Here is an 18,316-nt window from a genome sequence, read left to right as displayed (position 1 = left end):
ATTTGCTTCAAAATTGCTTATTTAAAACAAATCTTACATTGCTTGAGTATCTTTTTGTTTGTTGAAGGTTGTGCCATAATATTTTTGCCCATTTTTATACGCCCGTCTATGACGGGACGTATTATGGTATACCCCGCGTCCGTCCGTCCGTCTGTTAATGTCGTACGCTACGTCAAATATCCTTTGACAGATTTTCTTCAAATTTTAACACAATCTTAATATTGATAAACCCTGATCCCCTTTCGTTTTTGACGGAATTCTGAATTGTCGTTCCAGAGTTATGGGACTTTGTTCGTCAAAATTTCGTTATTTCATTGAATGTCCTACTGTAGCTATATAAAAATGTTAAAGTTGTTATAACTTTGGTATGCTTGGACCTAGAGTCTTGAAACTTGACATGAAGGTTGGCCAGAACTAGTAAGTAACCACTGGACATTTCAAGGTCATTCATTTGAAGGTCAAGGTCACTGTGACCTTGAATGTAAAAATGTTAAAGTTGTTATAACTTTGGTATGCTTGGACCTAGAGTCTTGAAACTTGACATGAAGGTTGGCCAGAACTAGTAAGTAACCCCTGGACATTTCAAGGTCATTCATTTGAAGGTCAAGGTCACTGTGACCTTGAATGTAAAAATGTTAAAGTTCTTATTTCATGTTATAACTTTGGTATGCTTGTACCTAGAGTCTTCAAACTTGAAATAAAGATTGGCCAGTACTAGAAGATGACCACTGGTCATTTCAATGTCATTCATTTGAAGGTCAAGGTCACTGTGACCTTAAATGTTAAAATGTTAAAATTGTTATAACTTTGGTATGCTTGGACATAGAGTCTTCAAACTTGACATGAAGGTTTGCAAGCACACTTAGATGACCACTGGTCATTTCAAGGTCATTCATTCTAAGGTCAAGGTCACACAAGGTCACTGTGACCTTAAATGTTAAAATGTTAAAATTGTTATAACTTTGGTATGCTTGGACATAGAGTCTTCAAACTTGACATGAAGGTTTGCAAGCACACTTAGATGACCACTGGTCATTTCAAGGTCATTCATTCTAAGGTCAAGGTCACTGTGACCTTAAATGTTATTGTTGTTCATGTATCCTACCGTAGCTCAAATATCCCCCGATGGATTTTTTATACGCCCGTCTATGACGGGACGTATTATGGTATACCCCGCGTCCGTCCGTCCGTCCGTCCGTCCGTCTGTTAATGTCGTACGCTACGTCAAATATCCTTTGACAGATTTTCTTCAAATTTTAACACAATCTTAATATTGATAAACCCTGATCCCCTTTTGTTTTTGACGGAATTCTGAATTGTCGTTCCAGAGTTATGGGACTTTGTTCGTCAAAATTTCGTGATTTCATTGAATGTCCTACTGTAGCTCAAATATCCTTCGATGGATTTTTTTCAAATTTCAACACAATCTTAATATTGATAAACCCTGATCCCCTTTCGTTTTTGACGGAATTCTGAATTGTCGTTCCAGAGTTATGGGACTTTGTTCGTCAAAATTTCGTGATTTCCATGCTCATGTACTTATAAAATAAACCATGTATTCAAATACAAATAAACTGAAGTAAAAAAATGATTCAAAGGGTTATTTATTACCTTACTACTTCATTGGCGAACGACGGGCGTATCATGCGCTCATGGCGCAGCTTTTATTATAATGTATTGTCTGTAGTACTTTTTAATTACAGTGGGCTATATAAATGTAAGATCTTGAAGTTCGCTATTGATTTTTACCAAGGATAAACATTATTTGTAGCAACAACCTTGTACTCTTTTGTCGTGTTTTTTTTCATTTTCAGAATATTTATAAACAGTGGCATTTCAAACTGTTGGCATTATGTTGTATTAATAATATCTAACAATAGCAACGTTGTTTACAGTTATTTGCTTGCTATAAGTTGTACGAACGGCAGGTTTGTATGTCAGTGTTAGCAGCATTTATACATTTATATATTGAGGGTATATATTGATAGTATTGTTGTTAGATTTTGTTCAACATTTAATATATCCTATACATAATGTAGTATATAACTTGATGGTACATACATGCCTTTTATGTAATTTGTGCATAGCATCATGTTGTGGTTATCAAAAAATATTTGAATTTATTTATTTTTTTTGACAATTAAGCTTTCTTTTTAGTTTGTGTTTAATGGTAATAAACAAGAAAATGACAACATTTCATATACTTATAAGTTTTATTTAACTATAGGCAATTAAGAGAATTCTGATATAATAATGCATGTTGGAATAAAATTTGTTCTGGGTTTCTATGTGATACAATTATTTAGATGATTTTTTTTAATAAATGTAAAACGATCGAATAGGAATATTTTATTTTGTACTTTTTGTAAATTGTTTTGTTACTCAATTACTCTAATTCAAATGGTTCTAGGTGTGCTTTTTTATCATTAAAGCAGATTTTATACTTCTCACAGATAGAAATAAGGTAAATGGAAGCACATATATTAGATGAAATATGTTTTTTCTTAAACAATAACCTATGCATATTTTATGTCATTTTTGTACAACAGACTTTAAGGATGAAGTTTTTTAAGTGTCATTTATTTTTGATTTTTTTTATGCAACTGTGTCTAACTGACAGAAAATAAATCACTAAAGACTAACATTTGTTAATAAATTTGTAATTATCATTATTATGAAACGACGTTTAAGTTATTTAATTAGCAACAAGTATAATTTGAATATATGACCCAATCTGAAAATGTGCCGGTAGTTTTTAACGGAATAAGTTAAATAACCACAAACTAAATTTCAGAATATTAAGGCCCAACTATTCTTACACCAAAAACCTTAGTTACCTTAAATAAATATTAGAAGTAACCAATGTCTTAAATTATACTCATACAAATATATACTGCAGTTTTCATGTTATTTTTTCCAGGTTAATTATACTGCACATTTGCTGATCATGTTTCTGACTAGTGCATTTCATCATTTATTTGTACATTGCTTTCATCATGTTCTCATTGGTAATCTGTGTATTGTTTTAGGAACAGAAGGCAAAGGTATAGAAACGAGCACAAATTCACACTACTAATGTTCTGGGACTCTTACGATCCTTTCATTCTTCCTTTTCTTCCTGGGGCGTGTTTACGGAATTATTTTATGGCATAGTAAAAAAAAAGTCTGATAAAAAAAATGTTGAAGATTAAATGTCTTACCATGAGTATCTTGTATTATGTTTTTAGCCATTTAGAAATCAAATTAAAAGTCACTTAATATTCATTATGGTCCAGATTGAACAATTGATATTTCATGATTAAGTTAAACTATATTTATATCAATGTGACTAAGTTTTACATTGTTCATTTCACAGTATTATACTAGCAAATAAAATTAATGAACATCTGGTTACAACATTAATTTGCATTTACATTGAAAAGCGTAACACATAGCTGGTTACCAGGAACATGATCTTAAGATTCGAATGAGCAGGCATGACATTTTTTGCCATTTCATTCCAATCAAATTGATAAAATACTTCATTACTCCAAAACTTTTTTTTCTTCAAAATTTCAAAATGTAAATGTCATAAAATGTTTTGTGAAACATGCTCCTGGGTGTAGTATGTAAAACCCTTAGAGTATTCTGAAAAAACAATAATTTGTATTAAATTTTACAAAACCAAACTTTTGGTTTCGACAATAACATTGTCTATCAAGTGATTTTAAACATTCACTTGTTATTGTTTACTTAGTATCTTAATTTATACCATTATTGTCATTCTATTGTTTCATCTTCATTCACATTATGTAGCTACCGTATATGTCCTTATTGACGCGCACTGCACATGTTTTTTCAAGAACCCTGCCAGTTAAATTCGAAACCACTATTACCTAGTCCTCATATTTGAACAGTGTAACATTTTCATTACCTGCCGTTCACAACATTGTTTAATCCAATCGCATGACATAGTCTGCTGCAGACCTGCTACATCGCAATGTCCAATTTTAGGCAAATCATCAGTGGATCCCATTTTATTTTTCATTGACTTAAATATTTCCCCATTAAGAGATGGTCACCATTAAATCCAGTTTAACCCGGGGTTTCGCGCCTTCACTGCGACTAGTTGATAAGTATTTATAGCGTGATAAACAATACACTCGAACGCTCAATACCGTACAGTTGGCGTCATCGGCGTAAAGCGCATGTGCCACCCATGACAACGTCCCTCACTGCTGCCTTGCACCCGAGTTACATGCAGTCCTCGAGGAATATACATCGACAACATATATATGGATGTGGAAACAGACTATGATAGCGCTGGCCATAAGACAAATATCATTTGTTTGTCTCTAATGAAAGAAAATAAAACGCCAGTCTATATCTAACATTTTCATTACCTGCCGCTCACAACATTGTTTAATCCAATCGTATGACATAGTCTGCTGCAGACCCATTACATCGCAATGCCCCATTTTACACAAATTGTCACCTGTGCTTACGACAATAATTATTATTTTTGTTGGTTTGTAACCTACGTAGTATACTTGCATGGTAGCATATTTACGCAGAGATCGGAAAATCATTGATACATGTATTCGTTGTTTCAATGCTTAGGGCCGAGTAATTTTGGCGAATCGGAACTCAACTTGCGTAAAAAACTTGCTCAATTAACCGTTAAACTCCACCTCCGATCTCTGCAAAAGATTTGAAGGCGGAGCTATGCATGTGCTATAATTAAATTGGACAATTGCCATTGAGGAAAAAACATGCGATTGGTTCGGCATGTTGATTGCTAGACAAAGGAAGCCAATTTTGTCGGCAAAAAATTTGTTGCTTTATTGCTTCAGACAGGAAGCAGCTTTCCTTTGATGACGTCAAACTATCAATTTACACAGGTGCAAATTTTCAGAAGACTTTACCTGACTCTTTGTTTACAATTCCAGTAAAAAACACTTGCTAACATTTAACTTTGGATTTAATTATCAAAATAAAGCAAATGCGAAGCATAGAAATATGATTAAATTAATTCGCGTCAGTTCAAATAAGACGTTTTGCGTTGTAAATCAACGAGTTTTCATGACAACAAAAACTTAAACAAACAATACCGCAATGACGCGGGGATCGATATTCCTCGATTTTTTTTATGAACGATCTCATTAGTCGAAGAGCAAACAAATAATTTGTGTAAGAGTAGTTTATTTTATATAAGATTTAAACAACGGGCATTGCATGGCAAAATGGTGCGCATCAAATTACGGAAATGATGCACACTTTTTCGTGTTAATTAGAAAAGAGCGCACTGCGCACCTTTATCCCGATCTCAGTAAATTACGGTGTCACCGTGTTGCAAACAAAATGGCCGCAGAAACGATGTTTTCAGATGTTATGTGTCACTCTTTAATGGATTATAAGCTACATAAATCTTATCTTATGGTTCTGATAAATTACAATCAACCCCAGATAAGACGGCCTGTGCGTCTATTAGGGCATGAGCGTCAATAAGGACAGATACGGTATATCAGAACTGTCTTGTACCAGGGATGTTCGGAAAGTATGCTGCAAAACTTTGAACAAGACGACCTTCTTTTGCTATGGTGATGTTATTTACATTTACTTAACCCATTTATGCCTAGCGTCTAGAAAAAAGGCCTTTGCAAACAGCGTGGACCCAGACGCATGATGCAGCGTCTCATCAGAGTCTGCGCTGTTTGCTTAAAGGAATTTCTGTAAGAAATATTCTAAATAAAGAAATAAATATACTTGACATCCCTTATTTTGGAAATAAATTGATCCAACTTGGAAGGATGGGAGGGTCCACTAGGCATAAATGGGTTAAAGAAAATGTCTCATAAGTTTTATCTAATTTTAATCATGTTTACAAAATTATGTGAGTTAACTTTCCGAACAACTCTCATATGTATGATATGGAAAAAAATATATCCTTTCTTAATACTAATACAAAATTTCCATATTGTTACTTATTTGTACACAAATGTTTGAGTGTAAATATTGTACATGACAAAGAAAACTTTAATTATTGCAAATGAAAGTATTTCTTGATTTTACCTTTCACTAGAGATTTAACCTTTGATAATACATGTTAATATATAAATAATATTCTAAAATGGCAAAATAAATAAATACACACTGTGTTTAATTGGTTAAACATGAAAGTAATGTATCTGATAGAAAATATATCATCAGATACAATATTTTAATGTCAACCAACATACAGGAGTTTAATCTTCAAAACATAAACATAAAAGGCCAGTTTCTGTGATAAATTCAGTGACGAAGAAGTAGTCGTCATGAGAACCTGGCTTAAAGAAAAGTCATTTGAATACCCACTGTATCTCTAAATATCTTAACACATTTCCTTTGGTTGTAGATGATTATATGGTAAACTTTTCCCCGCCTTAAAATTGCTGACCAGTTTACTAACAAGACACTCAAGCACTTTGAAGATGGTTTTCTGACATACTTTGCTTTGATGACTTGGCCAATGAACAGCTATGATGAAACAAATAGCTCATCTTATTATACATTATATTTTCCATCAATGTCTTGAACAGTATCAGCAAAAAATCAAAGAACTATTCCCCTCGTACATAACATTTCTATGAATACCAACTTAAACATATTGACTGCATGTCATAAATTCCTGGCTAAAACAAATTCTAACATCGAGGTAATAAATATCATGCCCTAAGTGCATTTCCGTCGGATTTTTTTAAATTAAGACAAGTTTACAACCCTTTCCCACTTAGAAGCAAAGTGAAAAAAAGCTATGTGCAAACAGCAGTTTGCTGCTCATCAGTATCTAAGGTTTGGAAATAGAGCATTTTAAACTTAAATTTAGTAAGAGAGGCATTTAATTAAATTTACCTTTCTAAGGGACTACAAATGCTTGAAAATATGTATCTAAGTGGTAAAGGGTCAAGACAAGTTTAAAACAGTTATAAATAATTAGGAAATCAGGCAATCATCTTCTCAGTGAGATTTAGAACTCCCTGTAAATACTCACATTTCCCAACATGATTTTACCAGTTTAACCTGATGTGCATTTTTAATTAAGCAAATATTTGTTTATCATTTAATGTGATTTTTGTCTAAATTTCACTTCCTGCAAACAATTCTAAAGCACACAACTGATGGTTTTGGTTTCTTTTTCCTGATTTCCACATTGAGGATACTTTATACTAACCCTTTGCATGCTGGGAAATTTGTCGTCTGCTAAAATGTCATCTGCAGAATTTCTAAAATTAGCATTTTCTTAGATTTTTTTCAAAGAATACTATCATAATAGCAAACAGTTTGGATCCTGATGAGACGCCACGTTGTGTGGCGTCTCATCTGGATCCAAACTGTTTGCAAAGGCCTTTAAAATTCGGTTCCCGCACGGAAAGGGTTAAAGATTTTATGTAAGATATCACATGTGTATGTTATTATATAGTGTTGTTTTTATCTTCACATATTATCATTATAAAAGTATAACCATTGAAGCTTCTCGTAATTCTCACTACCATTCATTAGCCCTTTGGATGCTGGGAAATTTGTCGTCTGCTAAAATGTCGTCTGCTGAATTTCTAAAATTAGCATTTTTTTCGATTTTTTTTCAAAGAATACTATCAGAATAGCAAACAGTTTGGATCCAGATGAGACGCCATGTTCTGTGGCGTCTCATCTGGATCCAAACTGTTTGCAAAGGCCTTCAAAATCCGGTTCCAGCGCTCAAAGGGTTAGTATTACTTGTTGTATGTCTGAAAAACAGACATTTCTAAATGGTAATTATCATCAATACAATGTATACATATTTGACTTTTAACTTTTGTCTTTCAGATCAGTATATTTATGATACACATTTTGTTAGATGTTAGTTGTTTTACCGAGCAAACATAACTTGTAAAGAAGCAAAAATAGTACGAGTAAATCATCATGATAAAATATTTATTTAATTAATTTATGCTTAGTTGTGTGAAAGATATCGTTGACCAAACAAGAAAGTCAATTAGTTGCACTTTAACCCATTTATGCCTAGCGTCTAGAAAAAAGGCCTTGGCAAACAGCGTAGACCCAGATTAGACACCGCATGATGCGCTGTCTCATCAGGGTCTGCGCTGTTTGCTTAAAGGTATTTCTGTAAGAAATATTATAAATATAGAAATAAATATACTAGACATCCCTAATTTTGGAAATACATTGATCCAATTTAGAAGGATGGGAGAGTCCACTAGGCATTAATGGGTTAAACCAAAACATCTGACTATTTGAATTGTGTATTTTAGCTATTAGGTGAATGCCATATATCTTATATTGAAGTGAGTGATTTATGGTCTTTTAGGAAGGAGAGACTTTGTATCGATCAGAGACTATAATCCGTCAGAAGACCATTGTAGAATCAGAGGTGCTTATAGCACAGACCTTGGTTGCATATTAACCCTTTGCATGCTGGGAAATATGTTGTCTGCTAAAATGTTGTCTGCTGAATTTCTAAAATTAGCATTTTCTTCGATTTTTTTTTCAAAGAATGCTATCAGAATAGCAAACAGTTTGGATTCTGATGAGACGCCACGTTCTGCGGCATCTCATCTCGATCCAAACTGTTTGCAAAGACCTTTAAAATTCGGTTCCAGCTCTGAAAGGGTTAAGGGGTCAGGTGGTATTTTGACGTGTTTGTGGGATTGTACTTGGTGGCACATTCAGCACTCGTTATGGAAAGATTTTGTGAAATTTTATAAATTGTCTCCCCTTGTTTATTTTTAATCAGGTTTTCAACAGAGTTGAAAATCATGGTTTTTAGGTTGAGATATGGCCTGAAGGCTGGCAAAATCAAACAGTTAGTTTCCAGTCAATTACTTTAGTTTTTGCATCAACCATGACGGACCTCGAAGCATTTCAAGCTGTCATGGATTGGGATTGTATACAGGGCTAGTTGGGTCAAAGTCATGGTCACTGTAATTAAAAATAGAAAAATGGTTTCCTGTAAATGTTTGTGTTCAGATGGACTAATGACAATTACTTGTGTGTATTAACTTGCCGACCCAACTTAGATCACTCGGTCAAGATCATCTTTAGTTTGCATTGACATGTCTTGATGAAAATTTTATTATAGCAAGTTTGCATGAAGACTTAGCTTTGGGATTGAAATCGGGGTCGGTTGAGTTTTCATGGTATTGTTCTGAAGTTGTGTGCTTGGTAGCTTACATGCAGATATAGCTCGGGATAATATATGAGCTGTGCTCTGTGAAAAGGGGGTTTAATGCATTTGCGCAAAGTGTCGTCCCTGATTAGCCTGTGAAGTCCGCACAGGCTAATCAGGAACAACACTTTCTGCGTTAATATTATTCTTCGTTTACAGAGAGTCTCTTCTTTGCAAAAATCAAGTTAAGGCGGAAACTGTCGTCCCCCTGATTAGCCTGTGCGGACAGTACAGGCTTATCAGGGATGACACTTAACGCACATGCATTAAACCACCTTTTTACAGAGCACTGTTCGGCTCCTATTTATTTAAATGAAATGTATATGTCTATTTTTTGTGCGCATAATGCATGTTAGAAACCACTTTTCAATCCACTTGTCAATTAACTAGCACCATATATTTCGTCGTACTCATTTTGTTCAGTGGAGACAATGTTTGCGATATCCATTATTGTATAAAGGTCTGTTCTTATTATATTTGCAAGGTTTTCTTTGTTTTTCTGTTCAGGTTATTTGTTTCACACTTTTCATTTCTAGTCAACATCAGTTAAAACACTTATGATGAGCATGCACAATGTAAGAATATTATAATTTGTTGGATTGCATAATTATTCAAATAAAATATTCTTTTTAAGAAGTGGAATAATGTTTCACATATTTTTTATGTTTCAACATTGTAGGGAAAGAAGTTATATAGTTAAACTTATTAGTTTTGTTCTCACATTTAGATAATCTAATAATGATGTTCTCATTAAGAGTTCTTGCAATCAATTAAAATGGAATGGGATATTTTTCTTATCACTGGTATAGTTTACACTGTGCTTACATCTTTGATATGTATAATAATTGCATATTCGTAACGGAGTTACAGAATACAAAAAAAATGTTATTGTTCATTTGTTGTACACATGACAAATTTGACAAACAGAAAACAGATATGACTTTATGAAAAACAAAGTAACTTGCAGAGGCTATGGTAATCTTAAGGCTTCAAAAGGAAGTAGAGGCTGTAAGCCTAAAATGGGCTGAGAAATTGCTGGGAAAAGCAGATGAATTTACATTTTAATAAAGTTTCATCCTTTTCATTTTTCTAATATCTATATAGTTCATTATTAATGTGTCAACAATCATACATTTTATTAGTGTTTGCATCAAACAAATTGCTTTTTTATGCCCCCGGATCGAATGATCGGGGGTATATTGTTTTTGGCCTGTCTGTCTGTCATTCTGTCACTCTGTCATTCAGTCCCAAAACTTTAACTTTGGTTAAAGTTTTGCAATAACTTTTTCACTATTGAAGATAGCAACTTGATATTTGGCATGCATGTGTATCTCATGGAGCTGCACATTTTGAGTGGTGAAAGGTCAATGTCAAGGTCATCCTTTAAGGTAAAAGGTCAACTATATGGCCTCAAAGCGGTGCAATAAGGGGCATTGTGTTTCTGACAAACGCATCTCTTGTTGTGAGATGTTTTTGTCCTGTGTATTAATTGTATGGCACTTTGTCACTTGGCTTAAATAATGGAAGTGATTACCGTATAAGAATGATCATCGGCTAATGCAACTTTGTTTACATAATTACAAAAATTGTACATATAATATAACATAGAGAATGAAGATAAGCAATGCTTCATAACAAATGTTTGTTGCATTCCAGACTAAATGATCTTATAGTTCCACATATTTTATATGCTTCTGCACAAAAACACATGAGCCGCCTTACTTTGGGAAAATGGGGCTTAATGCAGGTGCCGGAAATGTGATCCCAGATGAGCCGTCCACACAGGCTAATCTTGGACGACACTTTTCACCTTCGCTGTTGTTATCCCCCGCCAGAGGCGGAGGGATATTGTTTTGGCGTTGTCCGTCCGTCTGTCTGTCCGGCCGGCCATCCGTCCGTCCGGCCGGCACTTTTGTGTCCGGAGCCATATCTTGGAAGTTCTTGGTGGATTTCATTTAAACTTGGTATGAGTATATATATGCATAAGAGGATGATGCACGCCAAATGGCATTGTACACCATCTGTTAAAAACAGACTTATGGCCCTTTGTATCTTGAAAAAATGCTTTTTAGTTTCCGGAGCCATATCTTGAAAGTTCTTTGGCGGATTTCATTGAAACTTGGTATGAGTATATATATGCATAAGAGGATGATGCACGCCAAATGGCATTGTACACCATCTGTTAAAAACAGACTTATGGCCCTTTGTATCTTGAAAAAATGCTTTTTACTATAGGCACTTTTGTGTCCGGAGCCATATCTTGGAAGTGCTTTGGCGGATTTCATTTAAACTTGGTATGAGTATACATTGTATAAATGCATAAGAGGATGATGCACGCCAAATGGCATTGTACACCATCTGTTAAAAACAGACTTATGGCCCTTTGTATCTTGAAAAAATGCTTTTTACTATAGGCATTTTTGTGTCCGGAGCCATATCTTGGAAGTGCGTTTTTGTGAAAACGCACGACTTATTAATTCACCTAAATAAATTGTGAAGGCTTAAGAACCTTCCTTTGTCTTAGTTTTGTGTTATTGTCCTCCGTCCGTCCATCTATCATTATGTTCATCCGTCCAATTTGCACCCATCCTCAAACAAAGCATATGTTGTGGGGGATACCTTGGGCCTTTCAGGCCCTCTTGTTTTTTTAGGAGAGTCTTCTGTTTAATAGAAAATTTCATAATAATGGAAATCGTCGTCCTTGTTTAACCTTAGGGGATTGCACAAGCTTAAATCTGGGAAAACACCACGCAATGCTTTAAGCTCAGTTTTCCCACAGCGCGGCTTGTAAATTGTATATTGCTAGGCTGTAGTAAATCACATGATCTTAGACAGATCTCAATTGATTGATCTATGTTCAGTTGTCTTTTTCAACTGCTTTTCTTTAGGCCAAAAAGCAGCAGAAAGGGTCCTACCAGAAGCCCATTGCAAAGAAAGAGGAACGCAAGGATCGTGAGGCCCCTAAAGGGTCAGCTGACGCCAAGACAGTCAAACAGCTTCTTGGGGAGCTATATGGAGATAAGGAATATCTAGAAAAACTACTCAAGGACCAAAGTATGTAACTTATATATTTTTTATTAAAATTCATTGAAATTTGTTTTTGTATTGCATATTTTAATTTTAAAAACAATTTTCTGCCAAAATGGAAGTTTTCAACAATAAGAATTTAGTCAGTTGACACGTTTTTTTGTTGTTGTTAAACTCCAGCTTTTGTTAAAATGCCTTGATTTTATTTCATACGATTCATATTCATTTTTAATTAAAAAAATACATTTTCAGCAAAATGCAAGTTTTCATCAATAAGTTGAAAGTTAATTGACATTTTTGTTGATAAATTCCAGTTGCACCAGCAGGAGAGAATCCTTATTTTACCATACGGTTCTTTACCCATTTATGCCTAGTGGACTCTCCCATCCTTCTAAATTAGATCAATTTATTTCCAAAATTAGGGATGTCTAGTAGATTTTTTTCTATATTTAGAATATTGCTTACAGAAATTCCTTTAAGCAAACAGCGCAGACCCTGATGAGACATCGAATCATGTGGCGTCTCATCTGGGTCTACGCTGTTTGCCAAGGCCTTTTTTCTAGACGCTAGGCATAAATGGGTTAATGTATGACAAGGAACACATTGCCAAACAGTGAGACACAAACACTGCATGTAGTGGACAAGACAAACAAATACACATTGAACACAAAAATGAATAAAACTGGTATCACCTCCTTGAAACAGTTTATACAAAACATTGGGATTTAAAACCAATTTGAGAATCAAAGTATTTCTGTTTTATTAACCCTTTCCAACACAGAAGCAAAGTAAAAATGGCTTTAAGCAACCAACATTTATAACCAAACCATTAAACAGTTAATACAAAGCATTAGGGCATAAAACAAATTTATAATACAATTATTTCACTCATATTAATGCGTTTATTTTCGTTTTTCAAGGTCTTACAGGCAACAACAAACGCAACGACATGAGTCGCGAGATAAAAGACAAGGTCTGTGATGGGCTAGAGTACCTGTATGCGCGGGCTGATTTCTGGCGCCAACAGAAGCCCATGTACGCGCGCAAACGCGACAAAGACCTTCAGATGGAGAAGAGAGCGTCAAGACGAGGAGTGAGAGGGTCCATGGAGAAAGTGCTGACAAACCTCGAGAAAATTGAAGAATGTAAGTATATGGTCCTTGTTCTGCCAAACCTGGGCTTAATTAATGTGCGTTAAGTGTACACTTTCCGCCTAAACTGTTTTTTTTTTTTTAGATGAGTCTTCTTTTAAACGATAAATTCCTTAAGAGGGGAAAGACTGTTGTCCCTGATTAGCTTGTGCATACTGCACAGGCAAATCTGGGACGACACTTTACGCTCATAGGTAAACAGGGCTCGTCCTACACTTTAGGGAATTGGGGCCAGGGCCCTTAGAGGGGGAAATTTGCATCGTTTTGGGGGAAAAGGGGAATTTTAGAAGATCTTTTCAGAAGATCTTTTCAACAACCATTCAACACTTAAAATTGCTATATTTTAATGTAATATACATAAATATACATTTAATCAAAAGTTAATAGCACAATACCAGCTGGCAACATAGGTATAAAAGTAAAATAAAAAATAAAAATAATTTTTTTTTGGAGGTGGAATTTTTTGCTGAAATAGGGGAAAAAGTATACTATTTTAAGGGGGGAATGGGGAATTACGGCCCAAAAAACGGCCAAACAAGGGTCCTGATAGGTAAAGCCCCATTCCCCCAGAGTCAGGCTCATATTTGTTATTATTAAAACTTTGCATGCTGGGAAATTTGTCTTCTGCTAAAATGTCATCTGCTGAATTTCTAAAATTAGTTTTTTCTTTGATTTTTTTCAAAGAGTACTATCAGAATAGCAAACAGTTTGGATCCTGATGAGACGCCACGTTCTGTGGCGTCTCATCTGGATCCAAGCTGTTTGCAAAGGCCTTCAAATTCGGTTCCAGCAATGAAAGGGTTAATTTGCTTGCTGTTTTCTCCTCTTTTTCACGGTCTTTTAGAGTTTGGTCTTGCAGGTTTAGCCAAAGTTACCCTGACACTGATTAATTGCACTATTATATATTTAAGTACCATTTTAATAAATATGTTAGTTTTTGTATTGAGATAAATAGACAGATTTTAAATACATGTATCAAGTTAATTTTGGCAAGCTTTACTGGTAAATGAGATAATTCAAATCCCAAAAATGTAAGAAACAAATACTAAAAATGTTATTTGTTTTTTTGTATGTTTTTCAAAACTTCCCATTATCTTGTAGATTACATATTTTTTTGAAAAATTGAACTAAGCTTGTTTTGAATAGTTTGAATATATGAGTGGTTTTCTAAGAAAACTGGGCATAATAACTGCACAGGCTTCTCACGGACGACACTTTCCGCTTTTATGGTATTTTTCGTTTAAAGGAAGTCTCTTGTACACAAAAAACCAGTTAAGGCGGCAAATATCATCCCTGATTAGCCTGTGCGGACTGCACAGGCTAATCTGGGACAACACTTTACGCACATGCATTAGGCCCAGTTTTCTCAGCACACGAGTCATTTAAGCCTCGCTCTTTGGAAACAGGGTTTAATGCAAGCGCGTAAAATGTTGCCCCAGAGAAGCCTGTGCAGTCTCCACAGGCTAATCAGAGACGACATTTTTTCTTGTAAGAAGTCCAGTTTAGGTGGAGAGTCTTGTAAACAAGCTAATCTAGGAAGACACATGCATTAAACCCCATTTTCCCAGGGCAAGGCTCATTGGTAAAATGCATTGGTAATTAGTGTCTTGTTCTGAGAAAACTGGGCTTAATTCGTGTGCGTAAAGTGTCGTCCCAGATTAGCCTGTGCAGTCTGCACAGGCTTATCAGGGACGACACTTTCCGCTTTAATGGTATTTTTAGTTTCAAGGAAGTCCCTCCTTACCGAAAATCAAGTTTAGGCGGAAAGTGTCGTCCCTGATTAGCCTGTGCAGACTGCACAGGCTAATCTGGGACTACACTTTACGCACATGTATTATACCCAGTTTTATCAGAACAAGACACATTCAGTTATACAAAATGGTATAACATATCCTGTATATATAACTTTTGTGTATAATTATTGTTACCTTTATTGCACAAGTGACATAAATTGTCTTTGTTTTGCTTAAGATGCTATATTGTTTTATATCCAATGCACATTTTGTCTCATTTGATGAAATTTTATAATATAATTTACATCAGAAAGTATTCAATAGTAACAAGTTTATAATATTATATAAAACTTAATTATTTTACTAACTGTATATGCATATAGTATAATGTTTATGTAGATAATTACAACATTATACTGTAAATTGTGTATTATACATTCCTATTTCATTAGCGCATGTACAGTTTATGGAACAAATAATTCCAAAATTGGAAAATATTGATCAAGGTATGGACAATGGAGGAATGAATGTAAAACTATTGTAACCAAAATAGAAATGGAATGAATGCAAAAGTATTTTATCAAAAAAAAAATGTTAATAAGATACAACAGTTTTACACTTTAGCCTCTAAATAAACAAATCTATTTTACATTCCCCATCAGGAATGTGTAACGCTTCATAATACTCATCTACGCTCTATTGAACAATTCTGTCATCCTCTCAAAATAATCAGATAAAACTGGGCTCTGGAATAACTGGGCTTAATGCGTGTGAATAAAGGGTTGTCCCATTGTAGCCTGTGCAGTCTGGATTTTTAATTAGAAGAAACTTCCTTTTGAGGCAAGATTCCATAAAAGCTAAATGTTATGTCCCTGATAGGCCTGTGTGGTTTACACTGGTACAACACTTTACGCACACGCATTAAACCCAGTTTTCTCAAAGCACAACCCATTTCATTCCCTTACAGCAATAACTCAGTTACTGACAAAATAAACAAAGTATCATCTACATATACAGTGCAAAATATGAGCTGTTCTCCATTAAAATGAGGCTAAATGCATGTTCATGTGTAAAGCGTCATCCTAAATAAGCCTGTGCAGTCTGCACAGGCTAATCAGGGTTGACTTTTTCCGCCTAAACTGGTTTTTCGCTGGAAGAGACATCCTTTTAATAAAAATACCATAAAAGCACGAAATGTAGTCTTATATGCTTGTGCAGGCACAGGCTAATACAGGACGACTTTTTATGCACATTAACCCTTTGCATGCTGGGAAATTTGTCGTCTGCTAAAATGTCGTCTGCTGAATTTCTAAAATTAGCATTTTCTTCGTTTTTTTTCTAAGAATATTATCAGAATAGCAAACAGTTTGGATCCTGATGAGACGCCACGTTCTGTGGTGTCTCATCTGGATCCAAACTGTTTGCAAAGGCCTTTAAAATTCGGTTCCCGCACTGAAAGGGTTAATTAGGCCCCACTTTCCCAGAAAGAGGCTCATATAGTTTTGGTTCTTACCTCTCTGAGTTATTGCGCTAAGTTGATGTATTGTATTTGTCTGGTGGTCCAGTGTTTGTTTATGCCCCATAACAATGTGAAGGACAATCTACTTACAACCAACCAGGCCAGTGTTTGAATACGCCCCAAAATGATGTGAAGGACAGTTCAATTACACCAACCAGTCCAGTGTTTGTATACGCCCCAAAATGATGTGAAGGACAGTCCACTTACACCCACGCACCCACCATAAAGAATGTCTATATCTAGCAGGCAACCACAGCATAAACATTCACTGAACCCTGATGCCCCCTGAGTGGGAAAATCATCATTTTTTTTTAATTTGCCTACATAAAATAGAGGATATTTGTTTATGTCAGTGTAAGATCGTTGGTTATTTCACGAGTGATCATAGAAAATATATTTTCACGAGTGGCGCAGTTTCATTTTTGAAAAATAATGTTATATATGACCACACTCCCACACTATACACTCCTCTCCACCCCCACCCCTCCCCCCTTTTTGATTGAAGTATTGAGATTGGTCCCTTAACCTTAAAAAAGACAAATAGATGAGCAGTCTGCACCGGCTAAGCAGTGATCTTGTTAATTTATGTTTCTGAAAAAAATAAGGATATAAATCAGAATTCAAGGGTTGAGCGCAAAACTATGTTATTTTATGTAGAAATGTAAGGGAGATACAACAGTTTCAGGCTAAACACTGAACCCTTTTTTAGGGCTGATTCTTGAAAAAAATCCTATTTGAGCGAATAAATAAGTGCCCATATTGGTGTTGTACATATGCAAACGTATACATGTATATGGATGTTTTATATACCATAATTACTCTATGTTTTCGGACACTTTAAGTTTTTGGACACCCCATTTTTAGCAAAAATAATTATTTTTCGTGACTCTTAATTTTGAACACACGAGTTTTCGTCCATAAGTAATGTCTCTAAGTTTTGGGACAGTATATTTTACAGATCTATTTTACCAAATTTCTGTTTTCTATATCTAATAACACTTCGATCATGGGGTTTTACAACCAGATTAACATGTAAACATAGAGTTATTACGGTACTATAACAACATAAATGTTCTGTTTACATGTAATCCTTTACATATCCCAGTGCGTCAGCCTTGCATGGTAACGCCTGCGCTCTGAATGCCAATCATTGTGATCTTTGATTGAATCAGTTTCCATGCTCATGGATATTGTGGAAGTTGTGTATTTAACCCATTTATGCCAAGTGGGCTCTCCCATCCCTCTAAATTGGATCAATTTATTTCCAAAATTAGGGATATCTAGTATATTTATTTCTTTATTTAGAATATTTCTTACAGAAATTCCTTTAAGCAAACAGCGCAGACCCTGATGAGACGCCGCATCATGCGGCGTCTAATCTTGGTCTACGCTCTTTGCCAAGGCCTTTTTTCTAGACTCAAGGCATAAATGGGTAAAGTTGACATCAATATTCAACATGTGTAATAAGCATAGCATGACAATTAACTCTTTGCATGCTGGGTAATTTGTCTTCTGCTAAAATGTCGTCTGCTGAATTTCTAAAATAAGCATTTTCGTCATTTTTTTTCAAAGAATACTATCAGAATAGCAAACATTTTGGATCCAGATGAGACGCCACGTTTTGTGGCGTCTCATCTGGATCCAAACTGTTTGCAAAGGCCTTTAAAATTCGGCTCCAGCGCTTTAAGGGTTAATAGACATG

At 35.0% G+C, this 18,316-nt stretch overlaps 1 protein-coding gene and 1 long non-coding RNA gene across 11 annotated transcripts in view; both read left to right on the top strand.

Moving 5' to 3' along the window:
* LOC127848779 (outer dynein arm-docking complex subunit 4-like) overlaps positions 1–18,316 on the top strand; it is a 59,790-nt gene that overhangs the window by 5,548 nt on the left and 35,926 nt on the right. For 7 of the 10 annotated variants that reach the window (XR_008034768.1, XR_008034766.1, XR_008034762.1 and 4 more), the window contains exons 5-8: positions 3,030–3,044; positions 12,073–12,238; positions 13,132–13,356; positions 15,548–15,601. Coding sequence is in view for 1 of the 10 variants with exons in the window: in XM_052381390.1 (XP_052237350.1) it covers positions 3,030–3,044; positions 12,073–12,238; positions 13,132–13,356; positions 15,548–15,601 (460 nt within the window). In the remaining 9 variants the exon portion in view is untranslated. The remainder of the gene's footprint in view (positions 1–3,029; positions 3,045–12,072; positions 12,239–13,131; positions 13,357–15,547; positions 15,602–18,316) is intronic. The other 3 variants (XR_008034761.1, XR_008034763.1, XR_008034764.1) reach the window with 3 other exon arrangements.
* Positions 96–1,444, top strand: LOC127848781 (uncharacterized). The gene is made up of 2 exons (XR_008034769.1): positions 96–403; positions 549–1,444. It is a non-coding gene; the product is annotated as an uncharacterized LOC127848781 (long non-coding RNA).

This window comes from Dreissena polymorpha, chromosome 10 (genome assembly GCF_020536995.1).
Source record: "Dreissena polymorpha isolate Duluth1 chromosome 10, UMN_Dpol_1.0, whole genome shotgun sequence".
Lineage (NCBI taxonomy): Eukaryota > Metazoa > Mollusca > Bivalvia > Myida > Dreissenidae > Dreissena > Dreissena polymorpha.
This window is presented reverse-complemented; position numbering and strand designations above follow the sequence as displayed.